Source organism: Erinaceus europaeus, chromosome 17 (genome assembly GCF_950295315.1).
Source record: "Erinaceus europaeus chromosome 17, mEriEur2.1, whole genome shotgun sequence".
NCBI lineage: Eukaryota > Metazoa > Chordata > Mammalia > Eulipotyphla > Erinaceidae > Erinaceus > Erinaceus europaeus.
In genome coordinates, this window is record NC_080178.1 from 37,136,559 (window position 1) to 37,160,117 (window position 23,559).

A 23,559-nucleotide genomic window follows, 5' to 3' on the forward strand; every position below is an offset into this window, starting at 1 on the left:
AAATGACATTCAAAACTTAAACAACTGAGACAAAGTCTAAGGTCCTCAGATAAAAAGAGGTCTACAAAAGGTAAATAAGGGAAAGAGGCTGGCTCACTTAATATCAGCCCTTTTTGTCCATATTATACCACCTCATCATCTGGGGCCCTAGTGAGGGAATTCTTGGATCTCTACACGTATATGATGGGCCTAGACTTCTTTTTTTTTTTTTTTAATTTTTTATTTAAGAAAGGATTAGTGAACAAAAGCATAAGGTAGGAGGGGTACAACTCCACACAATTCCCAACACCCAATCCCCATAACCCACCCCCTCCCCTGATAGCTTTCCCATTCTCTATCCCTCTGGGAGCATGGACCCAGGGTCGTTGAGGGATGCAGAAGGTAAAGGTCTGGCTTCTGTAATTGCTTCCCCGCTGAACATGGGCGTTGACTGGTCGGTCCATACCCCCAGTCTGCCTCTCTCTTTCCCTAGTAGGGTGTGGCTCTGGGGAAGCTGAGCTCCAGGACATATTGGTGGGGTCTTCAATCCAGGGAAGCCTAGCCAGCATCCTGGTGGCATCTGGAACCTGGTGATTGAAAACAGAGTTAACATACGAAGCCAAACAATTTGTTGAGCAATCATGGATCCCAAGCTTGGAAGAGTGGAGAGGAAGTGTTAGGGAGGTACTCACTGCAAACTCTAGTGTACTTCTGCTTTCAGGTATATATTTTGCAGTAGTTTATGGATACGTGTGCACATAAGCTCTCTCTCACAGAAACTGGTATATATCTAGGTTATGGGACTTTGTTAGAAAGTGAACTACCTGAGATGAAATTAGAGTGTACTATTAAAGGAAAGGTCTCACCCGAGTAATGAAGCTGAAGGGTTGTCATTCCACACGTGAAGTCTCTGGATACATTCTGAGGTGAAGCATGTTGAGGTAGCAATCGTTGCTTTGGTTAGGTTGTGATCGGCAGATGCAATGTTATTTGGTTTGGATTGGGAGATGCATACGGGAAAGTGGGCCCTATCCAAGGGTTCCAGGACTGGGGGAAGTAGGGGCTCTATAGTGAAGATGTGAGGTTCCTGCTGTCTTAGGGTTCAAAAAGACACTCAATAGTTAATATTATCATCACATTATTTGTTAATTGGGTTAACTTTGAAAAGTCCCTTTGTTATGGTTTGCTGGACAGTACCCAGCATCTTGTATATAGCTGTGCTATTGGAAGCTTCTAATCTACTTGGTCTAGGCTTTTGAGAGAGTCCGCATATCAAATACATAGCCTATATATTAAAAAGATTCAGTTTGTCTTTTGAGAAACTTTGAGACATTATCAGAGAAATGCAAATCAAGACAACACTAAGATACCACCTCACTCCTGTAAGAATGGCATACATCAAAAAGGACAGCAGCAACAAATGCTGGAGAGGATGTGGGGACAGAGGAACCCTTTTACATTGCTGGTGGGAATGTAAATTGGTACAGCCTCTGTGAAGAGCAGTCTGGAAAACTCTCAGAAGGCTAGACATGGACCTTCCATATGACCCAATAATTCCTCTCCTGGGGTTATACCCCAAGGACTCCATAACACCCAACCAAAAAGAGGTGTGTACTCCTATGTTCATAGCAGCACAATTCATAATAGCTAAAACCTGGAAGCAACCCAGGTGCCCAACACCAGATGAGTGGCTGAGAAAGCTGTGGTATATATACACAATGGAATACTATGCAGCTATCAAGAACAATGAACCCACCTTCTCTGACCCATCTTGGACAGAGCTAGAAGGAATTATGTTAAGTGAACTAAGTCAGAAAGATAAAGATGAGTATGGGATGATCCCACTCATCAACAGAAGCTGACTAAGAAGATCTGAAAGGGAAACTAAAAGCAGGACCTGATCAAATTGTAAGTAGGGCACCAAAGTAAAAACCCAGTGGTGAGGGGTAGGCATGTAGCTTCCTGGGCCAGTGGGGGGTGGGAGTGGGCGGGAGGGATGGGTCACAGTCCTTTGGTGGTGGGAATGGTGTTTATGTACACTCCTAGCAAAATGTAGACATATAAATCAGTAGCTAATTAATATGAGAGGGGGAAATCAATTGTATGTCTCAAAGTTTCTCAAAAGGGCCTAGACTTCTAATGGATCCCTATCTCCACCATCACTGGTCACTTCCATCAGAAACATCATCATAATCCCTCGTACAGGCACTCCTAGGACCTTACGCTCACCATAAAGAAGTAATGGTAGGGACTGCCCAAGTCTATGAAGAAAGGCTGGGTCATCCAGCCCTGCCACTCTAGGAAAACTAGTCCTGCAATGCATGCATCCTGCAGTGTTACCAGCTGTGCCCGTGAACTACAAACTCAGACCAATGGGACTCAGAGGATACACAGGTTTTTGTGATATATATGCTGCAGGTTAGGTTAGGTGTATGGGGTTAACAGTTAATTTTATTTGAAGATTTCAAGAATGAGAGCTACTTTCTGACCTAACTAAATTTTCTAGCCTCTTTCTCTACTCTGACACCATGTTAGCTATCCACTCTAACTCAATGTTAGCTATCAAACTCAAGCAAAAAAGTAGTCATGGGCCACTAGAAATTGTGAAAAGTGTGTGTATAGTAAGTATGTCTTCTCCTAAGACACCTTACATATACTTATCCAAGTAACTTTGACCCACATATAAGATCAGCTATCTTATAAAGTAACACCACCAAAAATTAGTGCAGCCTGAAACATTCCTAGCTGTGACCACAGAATGCAAGCTCAGACAATATCCTGCGTCTACCTGCATATTAGATATCAGGCTCAGGCAAAAACTAGTAAAGTTATGCCCCCCTTGGAATGTACCTAAAATAGACCTACTAGCTTTTTCCAAAACAGAGACCTCAAATCTTCATCTGCAATATTCTTGCCTTTAGATTCATAATTAGTCAACAATTTGCTCTGCTTTCTATCTTAACTCTTTTTCAGCCACCAGGATCCAGACACTACCATGATGCCAACCTAACTTCCCTGGGCAGAGGACCCTACCATGTGTCTTGGAACTCCACCCCCTCAAACCCCTGCCCCACTAGGGAAAGAGAGAAACAAGCTGGGAGTTTGGATCAACCTGCCAATGTCCACGTTCAGTGTAGAAACAATTACAGAAGCCAGAGCTTCCACCTTCTCCACCCCACAATGATTCTGGGTCCATACTCCTAGAGGGATAAAGAATAGAGAAGCTATCAAGGGAGGGGATTAGATATGGAGCTCTGGGGGTGTGCATTGTGAGGAAATGTACCCCTCTTATCTTATAGAACCTTGTGTGATGCCTGGGGCCCTTACAGAACCCTTACCTCAATGTGGACAACAATGGTAGGGACTGTTCCATTCTCCAAATGGAGGTTGGACAACATGCTCTACCTACCACTAGAGGAAGAAAGGTCCTGAAATTAGTTCAGCCTGGAATGTTCCTAGCAGTGACCACAGAATGCGAGCTCATATCTACAAGGATGCAGAGGTTACATATGCTCCTGTGATAAATATGGGCCCCAGATCACAGAGTGGCCTTACTTTTTGTTCCTTGTTCATTAATCATTTTGTCCTGCTTTGTATCTTGCCACTTTCCAACCCCCAAGTTGAAGATGCTATCATGTTTCCATCCTGACTTCACTGAGAAGACCTCACCATTGTGTCCTGGAACCTCATCACTCTAGAGTCCTACCCTCTAGGGAAAGATAGAAACAACATAGGAGTATGGATAGACCTGCCAATGTCCATGTCCAGTGTAGAATCAATTAACAGAAGCCAGAACTCCTACCTTCTGACCTCAAAAGTAATCATAGTTCATACTGCCAGTGGGGGAGACAGAATATGGGGAAAATGACCAGTGTACTCTAAATTCCAACTCCATCAAAAACTGGAGAGAGAGGAGGAATGAGAGACATGTGGATGTAGTAATTGGTATATGTGTGACTTAGAAAGGAAGAGAAGATGGGACCTTAGAAAGGGAATAGAGGACAAATATTTACAGATTGTTGTAGAAATAATATCTGCAACCTTGGGAGAACTGCTGGAGCTTACAATGTAGGTATTGGGAATCCAGAATTCTGGTTGCAGGAATAGTGCAGAGTTGTACCCATTATCTTGTAATTTTGTGAATCAATATTAGATAACCAATAAAAAAGACTAATTATATAACAAAATAGAATGTCTAAAATATATTGATTCTTAGCTTACTGTATTATCTAAAGCTGTGGATACATGATTAAAACAAAAACTATTGTTGCATAAAAATATATGCTAATTTAAGCCATATAAAAATGCATTGTCTGTAATAAATGAACTGCTGAGTCACAAAAATCTACCCTCAAACATATTAACCATCATACAGACAGATTTAAGTATAGAAATATATGCATACCACTTAATGGGGTGATGTAGCAAAAGGAAAGTTAACCAATTTATAAATTGAAGAACATGCAGATATTATTTGAAAGAGAATCAGAAGTCATTGCCTTTTCAACTTCCATGTGATAAATGTCACAAAGATTATATTCTAAGCAGATTATTTTGCCTTTAGTTATAAATATTATAGGCATAAATCTTGATCAGTGACTTAAAATTATTATTTTAATAGATTTAATTATTTAATAATGAGTTTACACTAGTCCTTAACCTATGAATTGGATAGAAGTGATCACATTTTGATAAAAGCTAGAACAAATCCAAAAATATATAGATTCTGCATGACATTCTTCTACAATTTGAATCTAAGTACAATATTCTTCTACATAATATGCAAAATTCTATATTCTGTAGGACATTAGACTAGAACTCATAGATTAAACAACTAGGGACTGTTGTTATTACCACATACTGTTTCGAAATATAAAAACCAAATTCATATACATATTCTACCAATTTATTAATATTAAAATCCTAAAATTCAAATCTAGTCTAAATCAGATTTGAGAAATGTCTACTTTTGAGCAGAAATGAAATGGGTGCTATTAATAGTGGCATTTGGTAAACTGTCAACTTTCAAATTATTATAAAATTTAACTATATATGTAGTCAGTTCTTAGTGTGATCTAAAAAGATATTTTTATAGGCTTATTTCATGAAATCTTTGTGTATTTTTTTAATGTTGGCAAAATAATTTAAATTTTACAATGAATTTATTTAACCAACTATCCGAACTGGTAATTGGTGAAGTTGAAATTTAAATCTTGACACATTTGTTAATAAAGTAAACAAACTCATCAAATCATTCTTCCCTGAAAAAAAAACATTAAAATGAATACCTCTCCCCCAAAATAAAATATCACTGAGTAATTGTGTTTCATAGTATCTGTAAATTTTTTTGATAGCACAAATGAAAATGTCTACACAAAACTTTATATTTTCAAGTATTTTAAGACATTCATTAAACTATGTGGCCACTTATGTATGCACAGAGTAATTGAACAGTTTTAGAAGTTATGATCTCCAAGTGACTTTTCTGTAGTTTAGCTTATAGTACCTTCGTTAATCTTGTCTTGGCTTCTGAAATATTATTGGGAACAAAGTCTTTAATGAGTCGAGATCTGTCATAATTGGCATGTTCTGATTCATCTGTGTAATCTTTATCTTTTCCTAGAGCTAGAAAAAAAGAAAGATAAAGTTACATTCTGTTTTGTCTCTCTTTAAATGTACTGATTATTATTTTTCCTGCTTTCCTAAGGGTTTGTATATTATAAATTTCATTTTACACATCCATTTAATAAATAAACAAAAATAAATCTCACGAAAAATGTGCCTGTTACTGAATTAATCCTAGTACTATATTAACTTTATAATCAAATGCATCTTTGATATTTTATGTACCTAACCATTTTTTAAAAGTAAAGTTCGTACTCATAACATTTATTATCATATAATCTCTTTCTAACTTAAATTTTTAGCAATATGTGAGGTATTTCAATACATTCATAAGTATTAAGATTATGAAGTGTACTTTGGGGATTGGGCAGTAGCACAGCAGTTAAGCGCACAAGCACACTGAACATAACAAGGAAATGGATTTGAGCCCCCTAGCTCCCCACCTGCAAGGGTTCACTTCATGAGTGGTGAAGCAGGTCTGCAGGTATCTATCTTTCTCTCCACCCCTCATCTTCCCTTCCCCTCCTTTATTGATTTCTCTGTTTTGTCCAATGACAATAACAACAATAGCAATAACAACAATAACAATGGCAACAAAATGGGAAAAAAAATATGGCCTGAAGAGTGGTAGATTTGTAGTGCAGGCACTGAGTCCCAGTGATAACCATGCAGGCAAAAATAAATAAATGATTAAATAAAAATAAATTAAAATAAAATAAATCTAATTGAACTACTTTTATCTCCATTCAGCAAATGCAGGAAAACAAGAGGTACAGTGTATATACTTCTAGTTAATGACAGTAATTAAAACTGGATCTTTTGGATGCTAATAGCTTATGTGATATTTAAAATTAGTGTGCCATCAAATTTTCCTGTAAAGAATAATTCCAGTGACCTATTTGTGTCTTACTCAGCCAATGTTTGGTCCATGCCATACTTAACCTTAAATGTATTCCGTTTATCATAATTTATCCTTCCATCTACCACTGAGCACATAGTAACTACTAGACTGTTTGAATAAAAGAGATATAAGTAGAGCTTTCCTTAGTAAATTAAGTCTGAATAGTCATATGCAAAACATTGTAGTAATACAAAGGAGGAAGCATCTGAATGGTTTTGAGACTCGAATACTTCACATAACAGTAGTACTAGAAAGGGCATTCTATTCACATAAGTGCAGCATTAGAAAGGTAAAATGAAGGTGTTTTAGAGGCTCTATAAAATCTTTGTGAACACAAATTAAAAAGTGCAGTATAATCAGGTTAGATCCTCAATAAGAAAAATACAAAAAGCTAATGCTCCAAGTCACTGATTATCTGAGAAATGCAAATAAAGACAACAATGAGATTATACTTCACTCCTATGAGAATGTCATACATCAGAAAAAGTAGTAGCAATAAATGATGGAGAGGTTGTGGGGACAAAGGAACCTTCCTGAATTGCTGGTGGGAACATAAATTTGTTCAACCCCTGTGGAGAGCAGTCTGGAGAACTCTCAGAAGGTTAGAAATGGACCTACCCTATGACCCTGCAATTCCTCTTCTGGGCATATATCCTAAGGAACCAAACATACCCATACAAGGATTTGTGTATACCTATGTTCATAGCAGCATGATTTATAATTGCCAAAATCTAGAATCAAACCAGGTGGTCAGCAACAGATGAGTAGTTGAGTAAGTTATGGTATATATACACAATGGAATACTACTCAGCTATTAAAATGGTGAATTAACCTTCATCACTCCATCTTGAATGAAGCTTGAAGAAATCATGTTAAGTGATATAAGTCAGAAATAGAAGGATGGGATGATCTCACTCAGACAGAAACTGAAAAACAAGAAGGAAAAACCCTAAGCAGAACATGGATTGGAATTAATGAATTACACCAAAGGAAAAGACTCTGGAGTGGGGGTGGGGTGGGGTAGGGGGACTGTTCAGGTCCTAGAACATGATGGAAGAGGAGTACCTAGTGGAGGTTGAATTGTTATGTGAAAAACTGGGAAATGTTTTACATATACAAAATATTGCATTTTATGGTGAACTGTAAACCATTAATTCTCTAATACAGAAATTAAAAAAAATAAAAATTGAAAGAGCTGATTCTAACAGAGGTGGAAAATTATAATGATGAATTGATGAAGTCATGAAGATAACACAATTGGAAAATATTATAGTAGATTCTCCAAGAATAAATGTACTTTAATAATGTCATTGCATTTTATCAGTTCTTTCACTGGCATTTAAATTTATTTTCATTGAGCACCTGTTATATATCAGAAAATAACTTGACCTGGGATTCAGGAATCAACAAAATAGACAAAATATATATCTACATTAAATAGAAATGGAAAAATAATTCATATAATTTTAGGAAATAGTATTATGAGTATTATAAGTTAGGGTTAGGGGACATAAACTGAAATTCTGTGAACATAGATTCAGTGTATTGTCCTAAGATAAGAACAAGCTGCCTGGAAGTTAAGATGGCAGGTTAAGGGGTGGAAAAGCCAAGATGGCAACTTGGAAGCAGCAGCTGGCATGAGCTCCAAAAAAGCAGCAGCTTGCAACCTGGGATTCTCTGGATAGAGTAGGATAATGGGCCATCAGTGGGAGAGTGAACAAGGGGTGGTCAGGGTCTCACCAAAAATGAGTCCTACAACCCTTGGCAAAAGAGTCCTATAACTCTTGGCAAACAGAAGCCAGGGGGACAAAGAAAGGAAAATCTCTGTCTTGATTATTTCTGAACTCATGCCTCCCCTCCACCCCAGAAACAGCTCCCAGGGGCTGGACAGCCAGTCCTAGCAGACTTCCCACTAAGCTATTTTCTTTACCAAGATTCCTGGCTCACCAGGGTTGTCATTCCAATCCGTTTCCTTTTTCCTTTTTTAGGTGGCTGGAGCTCTATTTGAGTGACAAAATACCTTTCGAATCAGAGCCTCAGTCCGGCTGGGAAAGACTACCTGAAGGTTTTTTTGTTTTGATACTTCTTAAAATTGGCTGTTTTTGCTCAGGCTGCTTGTAGCCAATTTGGAGCAGTCTAAGCAGCACACTGCCTGTTAGGGTTTTTCACTCAATTTTTATATTATTATTATTATTATTATTATTATTATTATTATTATTATATATGCATGTCTCTTTTCCCTCCTCTTTCTTCAGGTTGACCAAAATTAACTGTTGTTGTTTTTTCTATTGATAGGAGACTGGGTGTCCTATCCATTGTGAGAGGAACTTGTTTCTCTCTACCTCTTCTCTCCACTTTCCTTTTTCCCTCCTCCCTAGCTAATTAAAAAAAAAAAAAAAACCTCTTTCCTTTCAGTGTTATTTTTTTTCTTTTCTTCCTTCTTCCTACTTTTGCTTTCAGAATGGACTGATACTCATTTGTGAATTATTTTGGGGAATAAATCTGACTCAGAGTGGACTCTATTTGTAGGCACATGTGTCTCTTTTCTACTTCCTTTCCCTTCTTGCTATCTCTAGAATGTCTATTCTTGCTTTACCTTTTTTCCTTTCTCTTTCTTTTTCTTTTGGTTTTGGTTGCTAATTTTTCTTGGACTGGAGGTGTTGTTTGGGTAACTGGTATTACTTGAACTACATCAATCCTTACTTCAGATGCATTTGTTGTAATTTATGAGATAGGCTACTTAATTTGTAAAAAGTCTTTCATATAACATGGCTTGTACTCCAAATACAACAAATGAAGAATGACAGAACAGAAAAATAAAAACCACTTCATAAAAAAAAGGTTAAATCAAGAGCAAATAAAACTGCTACCACAATGAATCAATATAGGAGACCAGAAGAAACTCCAAATCAGTCAGAAGTAACCCTAGATAGTAAACCTAATAATCAAAAAATGAAGACAACTACTGAGGAATGAGCTATCAGAATTAGGGAAAGAACAGATGAGGCCCTCAAGGAAAATACTAGCTATCTCGAGGTAATTAGAGAGCTGAAAGCTGAAACAGCTGAACTAAAAGGCCAATTAGCAGAGTAAGATAACACTATAACTGAACTGAAAAAGAAGCTGAAGGAAGGGAAAGCAGATTAACAGAAGCAGAAAACAGAATTAACCAGATAGATGATGAGCTAGAGAAAACTAAGAAAGAGGTAAAAGAGGTCAAAAAGAGATTGAGAGACATTGAAATCAAGAACTGAGATATACGGGATGATCTCAAAAGAAGCAACATACATATAATTGGGCTACCACAGGAAGAAAGAGAGGAAGGGGAAGTAAACATTCTAGAGGAAATAATACACAAAAACTTCTGAGGTCTAAACAAAAGAAAGGACATTAAGATCCAAGAGGCCCAGAGAGTCCCAAACAGAATCAATCCAGACCTGAAGACACCAAGACATACCATGGTTACAATGAAAAGAAGTAAGGATAAAGAAAGGACCCCAATGGCTGCAAGAGAAAAATAAAAGGCCACATACAGGGGAAAACCCATAAGATTATCAGCAGATAATCTTCTCAACTCAAACTCTGTAAGTTAGAAAATAATGGCAAGATATCTATGGAGCATTCAATGAAAAAGGGTTTCAACCAAAGATAATATATCATGCTAGATTTTCATTCAAACTAGATGGAGAGATCAAAACCTTCTCAAACAGAAAACAGTTAAAGGAGGCAAACATCACCAATCCTGACCTAAAAGAGGTTCTAAAATATATATTATAAGTAAGAACATTATCATAATACTCACCATAGAGCAAATAAAAATTTGTTTAAAATGGCACTAAAATAGCTTAAATCCATAATTTCAATAAATGTCAATGGCTTAAACTCACCCATTAAAAGACACAGAGTGGATTAGAGAATGGATTAGAAAACACAAGACAACCATATGTTGCTTGCAAGAATCCCACCTGAACCAACAAGACAAACACAGACGTAAAGTGAAAGGATAAAAACTATTATACAGGCTAAAGGACCACAAAGAAGGCAGGAACAGCCATTCTGATCTCAGACAGAGTAGACTTGAAATTAAATAAAGTAATAAAAGATAGTCATAATTATTACATAATTATTAGAGGATCAATCAACCAAGAAGACTTAACAGTTATTGACATCTATGCGTCCAATGAGGGACCTTCTAGGTATATCAAACATCTACTGAAATAACTACAAAAATACATCAATAGTAATACAATAAGAGTGGGAGACTTCAACATGCCACTCTCACATTTAGACAGATCAACAAAGCAGAGAATCAACAAAGAAACAAGTGAATTAAATGAAGAGATGGACAAACAAGACCTCTTGGACATTTTCAGAGTCCTTCACCCCAAAAAACAGGAATACACTTTCTTTTCAAATCCACACAGCACTTCCTCAAAATAGACCATAGGCCACAAAGACAGTATCACCAATTCAAGAGCATTGAAATTATCCCAAGTATCTTCTCAGACCATAGTGGAGTAAAACTATCATTTAACAACAAACAGAAAATTATTAAAAGTGACAGAATTTGGAAACTAAACAACATACTGCTTAAGAACTGCTAGGTCAAAGAGAAACTCAAGCAGGAAATTCAAATGTTCCTGGAAACAAATGAAAGTGAAGACACAAACTATCAAACTATTTGGGAAACAGATAAAGCAGTACTGAGAGGGAAAGTCATAGCAATACAATCACAAATAAGAGAACAACAACAACAAAAAAAAAGCTCAAATAAATGACCTTATTGCACACCTTGAGGACTTAGAGGAAGAGGAACAAAGAAACTAAAACAACCAGAAGGATGGAAATCAATAAAATAGAGCAGAAATAAACAGCACAAAAAATAAGAGAACCGTACAAAAGATCAATGAAGCCAAATGTTGGTTCTTTGAAAAATTAAACAAGATTAACAAATCCCTAGCCAAAATCACAAAAAAATGGGGAGAACACTCAAATGAATAGAATTGTGAACTATAGAGGAAATGTCACAACAGAAATAACAGAAAATCATGTGAAACTTCTACAAAAAACTATAGTCCAGCAAGCTAGAGAATCTGGAAGAAATGGAATAATTTCTAGAAATCTATGCCCTTCCAAAACTGAACCATGAAGATCTACAATACCTAAATGCACCAATCACAGACAAAGAAATTGAAACCGTTATTTTTTTTAAGAAAGGATTAATTAACAAAACGATAGGGTAGGAGGGGTACAACTCCACACAATTCCCACCACCCAATCTCCATAACCCACCACCTCCCAGATAGCTTTCCCATTCTCTATCTCTCTGGGAGCATGGACCCAGGGTCATTGAGGGTTGCAGAAGGTAGAAGGTCTGGCTTCTGTAATTGCTTCCCCGCTGAACATAGGCGTTGACTGGTCGGTCCGTACTCCCAGTCTACCTCTCTCTTTCCCTAGTAGGGTGTGTCTCTGGGAAAGCTGAGCTCCAGGACACATTGGTGGGGTCTTCAATCCAGGGAAGCCTGGCCAGCATCCTGGTGGCATCTGGAACCTGGTGATTGAAAATAGAGTTAACATACGAAACCAAACAAATTGTTGAGCAATCATGGACCCAAAGCTTGGAAAAGTGGACAGGAAGTGTTAGGGGGATATTCACTGCAAACTCTAGTGTACTTCTGCTTCCAGGTATATATTTTGCAATAGTTTATGGATACGTGTGAACATAAGCTCTCTCTCACAGAAACTGGTATATATCTAGGTTATGGGACTTTGTTAGAAAGTGAACCACCTGAGATGAAATTAGAGTGTACTATAAAAGGAAAGGTCTCACCCGAGTAATGAAGTTGAATGGTTGTCATTCCACACATGAAGTCTCTGGACACAATCTGAGGTGAAGCATGTTGAGGTGGCAATCCTTGCGTTGGCTAGGTTGTGAACGGTGGATGCAATATTATTTGGTATGGATTGGGAGATGCATACGGGAAAGAAGGCCCTATGCAAGGGTTCCAGGACTGGGGGAAGTAGGGGCTCTATAGTGGGGATGTGAGGTTCCTGCTGTCTTAGGGTTCAAAAAGACAATCAATAGTTAATGTTATCATCACATTAATTGGTAATTGGGTTAACTTTGAAAAGTCCTTTTGTTATGGTTTGCTGTACAGTATCCAGTATCTTGTATATAGCTGTGCTATTGGATGCTTCTAATCTACTTGGTCTAGGCTTTTGAGAGAGTCCGCATATCAAATACACAGCCTATATATTAAAAAGATTCAGTTTGTGTTTTGAAAAACTTTGAGAAATACAATTGATATCCCCCCTCTCATATTAATTAACTACTGAATTATATGTCTACATTTTGCTAGGAGTGTACATAAATACCATTCACACCACCAAAAGACTGTGACCCATCCCTCCCACCCACTCCCACCCCCCAGTGGCCCAGAAAGCTGCATGTCTACCTATCACCACAGGGTTTTTACTTTGGTGCCCTACTTACATTTTGGTCAGGTCCTGCTTTTAGTTTCCCTTTCAGATCTTCTTCCTCAACTTCTGTTGATGAGTGGGATCATCCCATACTCATCTTTATCTTTCTGACTTAGTTCACTTAACATAATTACTTCTAGCTCTGTCCAAGATGAGTCAGAGAAGGTGGGTTCATTGTTCTTGATAGCTGCATAGTATTCCATTGTGTATATATACCACAGCTTTCTCAGCCACTCATCTGTTGTTGGACACCTGGGTTGCTTCCAGGTTTTAGCTATTATGAATTGTGCTGCTATGAACATAGGAGTACACACCTCTTTTTGGTTGGGTGTGATGGAGTCCTTGGGGTATAACCCCAGGAGAGGAAATACTGGGTCATATGGAAGGTCCATGTCTAGCCTTGTGAGAGTTTTCCAGACTGGTCTCCACAGAGGCTGTACCAATTTACATTCCCACCAGCATTGTAAAAGGGTTCCTCTGTCCCCACACCTCTCCAGCATTTGTTGCTGCTGTCCTTTTTGATGTATGCCATTCATATAGGAGTGAGGTGGTATCTTAGTGTTGTCTTAGTTTGCATTTCTCTGACAATCAGTGACCTAGAGCAGTTTTTCATATGTTTGTTAGCCTTTTGGATCTCCTCTGAGGTGAATGTTTTGTTCATATCCTCTGCCCATTTTTGGATGGGGTCATTTGCTTTTTTGGTGCTAAGTTTGCTGAGCTCTTTATATATTTTGGTGATTAGTTTCTTGTCTGAAGTATAGCATGTGAAGATCTTCTCCCATTCTGTGAGGAGTCTCTTTGTTTAATAGTTTCTTTGGATGTGCAGAAGCTTTTCAATTTGATGTAGTCCCATTGGTTTGCTTCTGCTTTAGTCTTCTTTGCAATTGGGTTTGATTCATCAAAGATGTCCTTGAGGTGTAGGTGGGAAAGTGTTTTACCAATGATTTCCTCTAAGTATTTGATTGTTTCTGGTCTGACATCTAGGTCTTTGATCCATTTGGAGTTGATTTTTGTTTCTGGCGAGATAAAGTGGTTCAATTTCATTCATGTGCATATTTCAAACCAGTTTTCCCAGCACCATTTATTGAAGAGAGCCTCCTTCTTCCATTTAATGCTTTGGGCCCCCTTATCAAAGATTAGATGTCCATAGGTGTAGGCATTAATTTCTGGGCTTTCAATTCTGTTCCACTGGTCTGTGTGCCTATTTTTGTTCTAGTACCATGCTGTTTTGATGATGATGGCTTTATAAAATAGTTTAAGGTCTGAAAGTGTGATGCCTTAATTTATGTTTCTTTTCCTCAAGACGGTTTTGTCAATTCTAGGTGTTTTCAGGTTCCAGATAAATGATTGTAGTTTTTGTTCTATTCTCTTAAAGAAGCTTGGTGGAACTTTGATGGGTATTGCATTAAATTTGTATATGGCTCTGGGGAGAATATTCCTTTTGATGATATTTATTCTTCCAATCCATGAGCATGGGATATCTTTCCATTTCTTGGTATCAGTTTCCATTTCCTTGAGTAGCGACTCATAGTTTTCAGTATACAACTCTTTCACTTCTTTGGTCAACTTTATTCCTAGGTATTTGATTTATTTTGCTGAAACAAAGTAATGGGAGTGATTTCTGGATGTCTTCTATTCAGATTTAGTGTTTTCATAAAGAAATGCCACTGATTTTTCTACATTGATTTTGTAGCCTGATACCTTGCTATATTGCCTAATAACTTCCAGTAATTTTCTGCTGGATTCTTTAGGTCTTTCTATGTATACTATCATATCATCTGCAAATAATGAGAGCTTGACTTCTTCCCTTCCAATCTGTATTCCTTTGATTTCTTTCTCTTGCCTGATTGCTATGGCAAGAACTTCCAATACTATGTTGAAGAGTTACGGTGACAGTGGACAGCCCTGTCTAGTCCCCGATATGAGAAGGAATGCTTTCAGCTTCTGTCCATTGAGTATGATGTTGGTTGTAGGTTTGCTATATATAGACTCCACTATCTTGAGGAATTTCCCATCTATTCCCATTTTTTGTAGAGTTTTGAGCATGAATGGGTGTTGGATTTTGTCAAAGGCTTTCTCTGCATCTATTGAGATAATCATGTGGTTTTTGGCTTTGCTTTTATTGATGTGGAGAATGACTGATTGACTTATGGATGCTGAACCAACCTTGTATTCCTGGGATGAATCCCACTTGGTCATGATGAACAATCTTTTTGATATGTTGCTGTATCCGGTTGGCCAAGATCTTGTTTAATATTTTGGAATCTATGTTCATCAGAGATATTGGTCTGTAGTTTTCCTTTTTTGTTCTGTCCATATCAGCTTTTGGTATCAGGGTGATGTTGGCTTCATAGAATGTGGAAGGGAGTATTCCTGTTTCTTCAATCTTATGGAATAGCTTAAGAAGTATGGGTATTAACTGTTTCCTGAAGGCTTTGTAGTATTTGTTTGTGAAGCCATCTGGTCCAGGACTTTTGTTGTTGGGGAGATTCTTAAAAATGGTTTCAATGTCTTTGTCTGTGATTGGTGCATTTAGATTCTGTAGTTCTTCTTTGTTCAGTTTTGGAAGGACATATGTCTAGGAATTGTTCCATTTCGTCCCGATTCTCTAGCTTGGTTGCATATAGTTCTTTATAGAAGTTTCGCAGGATTCTCTAGATTTCTGTGGTGTCAGTTGTGACATCTCCTCCATCGTTTACAATTCTATTAATTTGAGTCTTCTCTCTTTTTTGTTTGTTAAGTCTGGCTAGGGGTTCGTCATTTTTGTTTAATCTTTCAAAGAACTAACATTTGGCTTCATTGATCTTTTGTATGGTTCTTTTATTTTCCATGTTGTTTATTTCTGCTCTAACTTTAGTGATTTCTGTCCTTCTGGTTGCTTTAGGGTTCCTTTGTTCCTCTTCCTCTAAGTCCTTGAGGTGTGCAGTAATGTCCTTCATTTGAGCTTCTTCTTGGTGTTTAATATCTGATTGTATGGCTATAAGTTTCCCTCTCAGTACTGCTTTAGCTGTGTTCCAAATATTTTGATAGGTTGTGTCTTCATTTTCATTAGTTTCCAGGAACATTTGAATTTCCTGCTTGAGTGAATCTCTGACCCAGTGGTTCTTAAGGAGTATGTTGTTTAGTTTCCAAATTCTGTGACTTTTAATAATTTTCTGTTTGTTGTTAAATGTTAGTTTTACTCCACTGTGATCTGAGAAGATACTTGGGATTATTTCAATGCTCTTGAATTTATTGATGCTATCTTTGTGGCCTAACATGTGGTCTCTCCTTGAGTATGTGTTATGTGGATTTGAAAAGAAGGTGTATCCCAGTTTTTGGGGGTGGAGGAGTCTGAAAATGTCCAAGAGGTCTAGTCTGTCAATCTCTTCATTCAATTCTCTTGTATCTTTATTGGTTCTCTGCTTTGTTGATCTGTCTAAGTGTGAGAGTGGGGTATTGAAGTCTCCCACTATTATTGTATTACTATTGATGTATTTTTGAAATTCTGTCAGTAGGTGCTTAATGTATTTAGATGGTCCCTCATTGGGTGCATAGATGTTAATAATTGTTAAGTCTTCTTGGCTAATTGATCCTCTAATCTTTATGTAATGTCCTTGCCTATCTTTTATTACTTTATTTAATTTAAAATCTATCGTGTCTGAGATGAGAATGGCTGTTTCTGCCCTTATTTGTGGTCCGCATGTGTGTATCTATGCTCTACTTCCCTTTCTCCTATTGTTACCCATAGAATATACAGTGCATAGTAGATTTGCATAACTGTCTATTCTTGCTATCCCTTCTATCTTTTCTCTTTCTTCTCCACTGGGATTTGGTTACTATTTATTCACGTACTGGAGACATTGTTTGGCTAACTGGTAGTGTTTAAACAGCTTCAATACTTGCTTCAGTTGCTACGGTAATTCCTGAGGTTGGTGAGTGCATTTGTCATAAAGGTATCTAGTACAGAGTTGCGAAGTAGTCAAGCTCTCACTATTTTCAGATTATATGATCGTATACATAGAAAAACCTAAAGAATCCAGCAGAAAACTACTGGGAGTTATTAGGCAGTATAGCAAAGTATAAGGCTACAAAATCAATGTACAAAAATCAGTGGCATTTCTTTATGCAAACACTAAATCTGAAGAAGAAGACATCCAGAAATCACTCCCATTTACTGTTTTAGCAAAATAAATCAAATACCTAAGAATAAAGTTGACCAAAGAAGTGAATGATTTGTATGCTGATAACTATTAGTCGCTATTCAAAGAAATAGAAACTGATACCAAGAAATGGAAAGATATCCCATGCTCATGGATTGGAAGAATAAATACCACCAAAATGAATATTCTCCCAGAGCCATATACAAATTTAATGCAATACCCATCAAAGTTCCACCAAGCTTCTTTAAGAGAATAGAACAAACACTACAATCATTTATCTGGAACCTGAAAACACCTAGAATTGACAAAATCATCTTAAGGAAAAGAAACAGAAATGGAGGCACCACACTCACGGACCGTAAACTATATTATAAAGCCATCGTCATCAAAACAGCATGGTACTGGAACAAAAATAGGGACACAGACCAGTGGAACAGAATTGAAAGCCCAGAAATGAATCCTCACACCTATGGGCATCTAATCTTTGATAAGGGGGCCCAAGGGATTAAATGGAAAAAGGAGACTCTCTCCAATAAATGGTGCTGGGAAAACTGGGTTGTAACATGCAGAAGAATGAAATTGAACCACTTTATCTCACCAGAAATAAAAATCAACTCCAAATGGATCAAAGACCTAGATGTCAGGCCAGAAACAATCAAATACTTAGAGGGAAACGTTGGTAAAACATATGCCTTTCCAAAACTGAACCAAGAAGAAGTACAGAATCTAAATGCACCAATCACAGACAAAGACATTGAAACCATTATTAAGAATCTCCCCAACAACAAAAGTCCTGGACCAGATGGCTTCACAAACGATTTCTACAAAACCTTCAGGAAACAGTTAGTACCCATACTTCTGAAGCTTTTCCATAAGATTGAAGAAACAGGAATACTCCCTTCCACCTTCTATGAAGCCAGCATCACACTGATACCAAAAGCTGATAGGGAGTGAACAAAAAAGTAAAACTACAGACCAATATCTCCGATGAACATAGGTGCCAAAATATTAAACAAGATCTTGGCCAACCGGATACAGCAGCATATCAAAAAGATTGTTCATCATGACCAAGTGGGATTCATCTCAGGAATGCAAGACTGGTTCAACATCCATAAGTCAATCAATGTCATTCACCACATCAATAAAAGCAAAGCCAAAAACCACATGATTATCTCAATAGATGCAGAGAAAGCCTTTGACAAAATCCAACACTCATTCAAGCTCAAAACTCTACAAAAAATAGGAATAGATGGGAAATTCCTCAAGATAGTGGAGTCTATATATAGCAAACCTACAGCCAACATCATACTCAATGGACAGAATCTGAAAGCTTTCCCCCTCAGATCGGGGACTAGAAAGGGAACTAGACATATCTGTCCACTGCCACCGTTACTCTTCAACATGGTATTGGAAGTTCTTGCCATAACAATCAGTCAAGAGAAAGAAATCAAAGGAATACAGATTGGAAGGGAAGAAGTCAAGCTCTCACTATTTGCAGATGATATGATAGTATACATAGAAAAACCTAAAGAATCCAGCAGAAAACCTGGATGTCAAACCAGAGACAATCAAATACTTAGAGGAAATCATTGGTAAAACACTTTCCCACATACACCTCAAGGATATCTTTGATGAATCAAACCCAATTGCAAGAAAGACTAAAGCAGAAACAAACCACTGGGACTACATCAAATTGAAAAGCTTCTGCACATCCAAAGAAACTATTAAACAAACAGAGATACCCCTCACAGAATGGGAGAAGATCTTCACATGCCATACATCAGACAAGAAACTAATCACCAAAACATATAAAGAGCTCAGCTAACTTAGCACAAAAAAGCAAATGACCCCATCCAAAAATGGGCAGAGGATATGAACAAAACATTCACCTCAGAGGAGATCCAAAAGGCTAACAAACATATGAAAAACTGCTCTACGTCACTGATTGTCAGGGAAATGCAAATTAAGACAACACTAAGATACCACCTCACTCCTGTAAGAATGGCATACATCAAAAAGGACAGCAGCAATAAATGGAGATTGGGTGGTGGGAATTGTGTGGAGTTGTACCACTCACACCCTATGGTTTGTTAATTTATCCTTTTTAAACAAATAAATATATAAATAAATCTTCCCAACAACAAAAGTCCTGGAACAGATGGCTTTACAAAAGAATTCTACAAAACCTTCAGGAAACAGTTAATACCCATACTTCTAAAGCTCTTCTTCAAGATTGCAGAAATAGAAACACTCCTTTCCACTTCCAATAAAACCAACATTATCCTGATAACAAAAGCAGATACGGACACACAAAAAAATGAAAGTTCAGACCAATATCTCTGATGAACTTAAATGCCAAAATATTAAACAAGATCATGGTCAACTGGATACAGCAGTATATCAAAAAGATTGTTCATCACGACCAAGTGGGATTTATTCCAGGAATGCAAGGCTTATTCAATATATGTAACTCAATCAATGTAATTTACCACATCAATAAAAGCAAAACCTAAAACCACATGATTATCTCAAAGCCTTTGACCTAATCCAACAGCAGTTCATGCTCAAAAGACTAGCAAAAATGGGAATAGATGGTAAATTTCTCAAGACAGTGGAATTTATGTATAGGAAACCTACAGTCAACATCATAGTCAATGGACAGAAGCTGAAAGCATTCCCCTCAGATAAGGTACTAGACAGGGCTATCCATTATCACTATTACTATCCAAGATATTATTGAAAGTTTTTGCCAATCAATCATAAAAGAGAAAGTAATCAAAAGATTACAGATAGGAAGGGAATAAGTCAAGCTTTCACTATTTGTAAATGGTATTATAGTATACATAGAAAAACCTAAAGAATCCAGCAGAAAACTATTGGAAGTTATTAGGCAATATAGCCAATATACGCCGATATCTTCACCCAGCCTGTCCAACGATTGACATCTTGTCACCCAATCTGGTCCCGTACGCCTACACTGAACTTCTCTGTTCCAGACTCTTGGAAACAGAGTTGACAGTCAGCTGAGGTAAAGAACAAACCTCATCACAGACCCCTGCAAGCGTCAACCCGGCTTTGACCTATCACATTATGATTGGGCCCTCCTCAATCGCTATCAAACAGGCCATGGCCGGTGTGCCGCTATGTTCCATCGCTGGGGAGCCAGAAACGACCCGAACTGCCCCTGCAGCTGCAGACAGACTATGACCCACATAGTCAACGACTGCCTCCTCTCCAGATTCAAAGGAGGTCTCTAAAATTTACATCAGGCTCAACCTGACGCTGTTGACTGGCTACGGAAGAAGGGCAAATGCTAGAAGAAGAAGGCAATATAGTGAGATGTCAGGCTACAGAGTCAATGTGCAAAAATCAATGGCATTCCTTTATGCAAACACTAACTGTAAAGTAGAGGACATCCAGAAATCACTTGCATTCACTGTTGCAGCAAAATTATTAAAATGCCTAGAAATAAACTTGACCAAAGAGGTGAAAGACTTGAATACTGAAAATTATGTGTTACTATTCAAGGAAATAGAAACTGATACCAAGAAATGGAAACACATCCCATGTTCATAGACTGGAAGAATTAATATCACTAAAATGAATATTCTCTCCAGAGCCATATACAAATTTACAAGATACCCCTCAAAGTTCCACCAACCTTCTTTAAGAGAATAGAACAAAAGCTACAGTTATTTATCTGGAACCAGAAAAGACCTAGAATTGCCAAAACAATCTTTAGGAAAAGAAACATAAATTAAGGCATCACACTCCCAGTTCTCAAATAATATTATAAGGCCATCATTATCAAAACAGCCTGATATTAGTACAAAAATAGGCATACAGTCCAAGGGAAAGAATTGGTAGCACAGAACTAAACTCCCATACCTATGGAACTATGCTGGGAAAACTGGTTGAGACATGCAGAAGAATGACAGTGAACCACTTTACCTCACCAGAAAAAAAAAAGTCAACTCCAAATGGATCAAGAACATGGATGTTAGATCAGAAATTATCAAATACTTAGAGGAAAACACTGGTGTAATACTTTCCCACCTAAACCTCAAGGACATCTTTGATGATACAAAACCAATTGTAAGGAAGACTAAAGCAGAAACAAACCAATGGGACTATATAAAATTGAAAAGCTTCTGTACAGCCAAAGAAATTATCACACAAACAAAGAGACCCCTCACAGAATGGGAGAAGATCTTTACATGCCATTCATTAGACAACAGACTAATAACCAAAATATACAAAGAGCTCACCGAACTTATCAACAAAAAAGCAAATGATCCCATCCATAAATGGGCATGGATATGAACAGAACATTCACTACAGAAGAGATCCAAAAGGCTAACAAACACATGAAAAATTGTTCCAGGTCACTGATTGTCAAAGAAATGCAAATAAAGACAACACTGAGATACCATCCGACTCCTGTGAGAATGGCATACATCAAAAAGACAGCAGCATTTGTTAATGATAAAGAGGCTTTTCGGACAAAGGAACCCTTCTGTGCTGCTGGTGGGAATATAAATTGGTCCAACCCCTGTGGAGAGGAGTCTTTAGAACTCTCACAAGGCTAGACATGGACCTCCACATGATCCAGCAATTCCTCTTCTAAGGATATGCCCCAAAGACCCCATAACACCCAACCAAAAAGATATGTGTTTACCTATGTTCATAGAAGCACAATTCTTAATAGCTAAAACCTGGAAGCAATTAAGCTAACAAATCTACTTAAAGTTAATTTACTTAAAATTAAAAATCCCACTGGCTCCCATAGACTACAGGGAAGATAAAGAACACCGGAGTGCTTAACAACCTCCATGCTTCAACTCAACGATTAAGACAACATTGAAACAACTGTTAATTTCCAAACTGTGAACTCTAAGTACCTTACTTAGAAACAAGTCAACTGGGGCTAATGTCTTTAGTGGATTGAAAAATACTGAGAGAGGGACCAAATAACACACCATATACAATGGTTAAACCAAGAAGAAACATTGGAGAAATTAGGTAAGACAAAAGCCCACCTATAAGCCCCCAAAGCACCGAAGAATGAGATAAACATCCAAACAGTAACTGAAGCATTAGTCACAGATGTGAGGAAACTGTTTGAAAGTAATAGCATCAGAAATGGGGAAACAGCAAATGAGACTCCGAAAGAAAACTCTAATTATATCAAGGTAATTAGAGAGCTGAAATATTAAATAGTTGAGCTAAGAGCACAACTAGATGAACAAGCTAATACAGTATCAGAACAAGGTAACAAAATAGTTGAACTATAGAAAACAACAGAGGGGGGAGATGGGTGGTAGTGCAGCATGTTAAGTGCATGTGGTGCAAAGTGCAAGGACTGCCATAATGATTCCGGTTCTAGCCCCTGGCTCCCTACCTGCAGGGGATTTGACTCACAGGCAGTGAAGCAGATCTGCAGGTATCTATCTTTCTCTCCTCTTCTCTGTCTTCCCCTCCTCTCTCCATTTCTTTCTGTCCTATCCAACAACAATGACAATAATAATGACTATAACAACAATAAAACAACAAAGGCAACAAAAAGAAATAAACAAATAAATAATAATTTACAAATAAAAAACAACAGAGGGGAGAGAGAATAGAATAAATGAGGTAGAAAACAGAATTAGCAACATGGAGGATAAATGAGAGAAAACTAAAAGTAGGAGATCTCAAAGAAGAGATTAAGAGATACTGAACAACAACAGAGACATGTGAAATGACTTCAAAAGAAGTATTGTGTGCATTATTGGCTTACCAGAGGAAGATGGAGAGGGAGTGGAAAAAAGCGTTCTGTAAGACATATTAGATGAGTACTTCTCTAGTCTGGACAACATAAAAGACATAAAGGTTCAAGAAGTCCATAGGGTCCCAAATAGAATTAAACCAGACTTGAAGACACCAAGACACATCATATTTAGAATGAAAAGGAATAAAGATAAAGAAAGTATCCTAAAGGCTAGAAGAGAAAAACCAAGAATCACTTACAGAGGAAAATCCATAAGACTAGCAGCAGATTTCTCAACCGAAACACAAAAGGCCAGAAGAGAATGGAAAGATATCTATTGAGTATTCAATGAGCTTTCAACCAAAGGCTTTCAACCAAAAAATAATATATCCTGCTAAACTGTCATTCAGACTAGATGGCAGCATAAAAACCTTCCTAGACAAGCAACAGTTGAAGGAATCATATATTACCAAGCCTCCCATGCAAAAATTTCTGAAAGGTCTCTGTCTCCTATAAACAATCAGATCCTCATAAACATACCAAACATCAGAACACTCTAAATGTCTACAATAATGGCATTAAAATATCTTCAATCTATGATATCAGTAAATGTCGATGGCCTGAATTCATCTATTAAAGGTGCAGAGGAGGAAGATGGATCAGAAAACAAAACCCAACCATAT

General features: G+C 37.5%; 1 protein-coding gene across 1 annotated transcript in view; it reads right to left on the reverse strand.

The window, feature by feature from the left end:
• The window catches only part of ANO3 (anoctamin 3), a 361,962-nt gene that overhangs the window by 247,428 nt on the left and 90,975 nt on the right, over positions 1-23,559 (reverse strand). Inside the window, exon 2 of the mRNA XM_060176666.1 lies at positions 5,486-5,604. Coding sequence (XP_060032649.1) covers positions 5,486-5,604 — 119 coding nt within the window. The remainder of the gene's footprint in view (positions 1-5,485; positions 5,605-23,559) is intronic.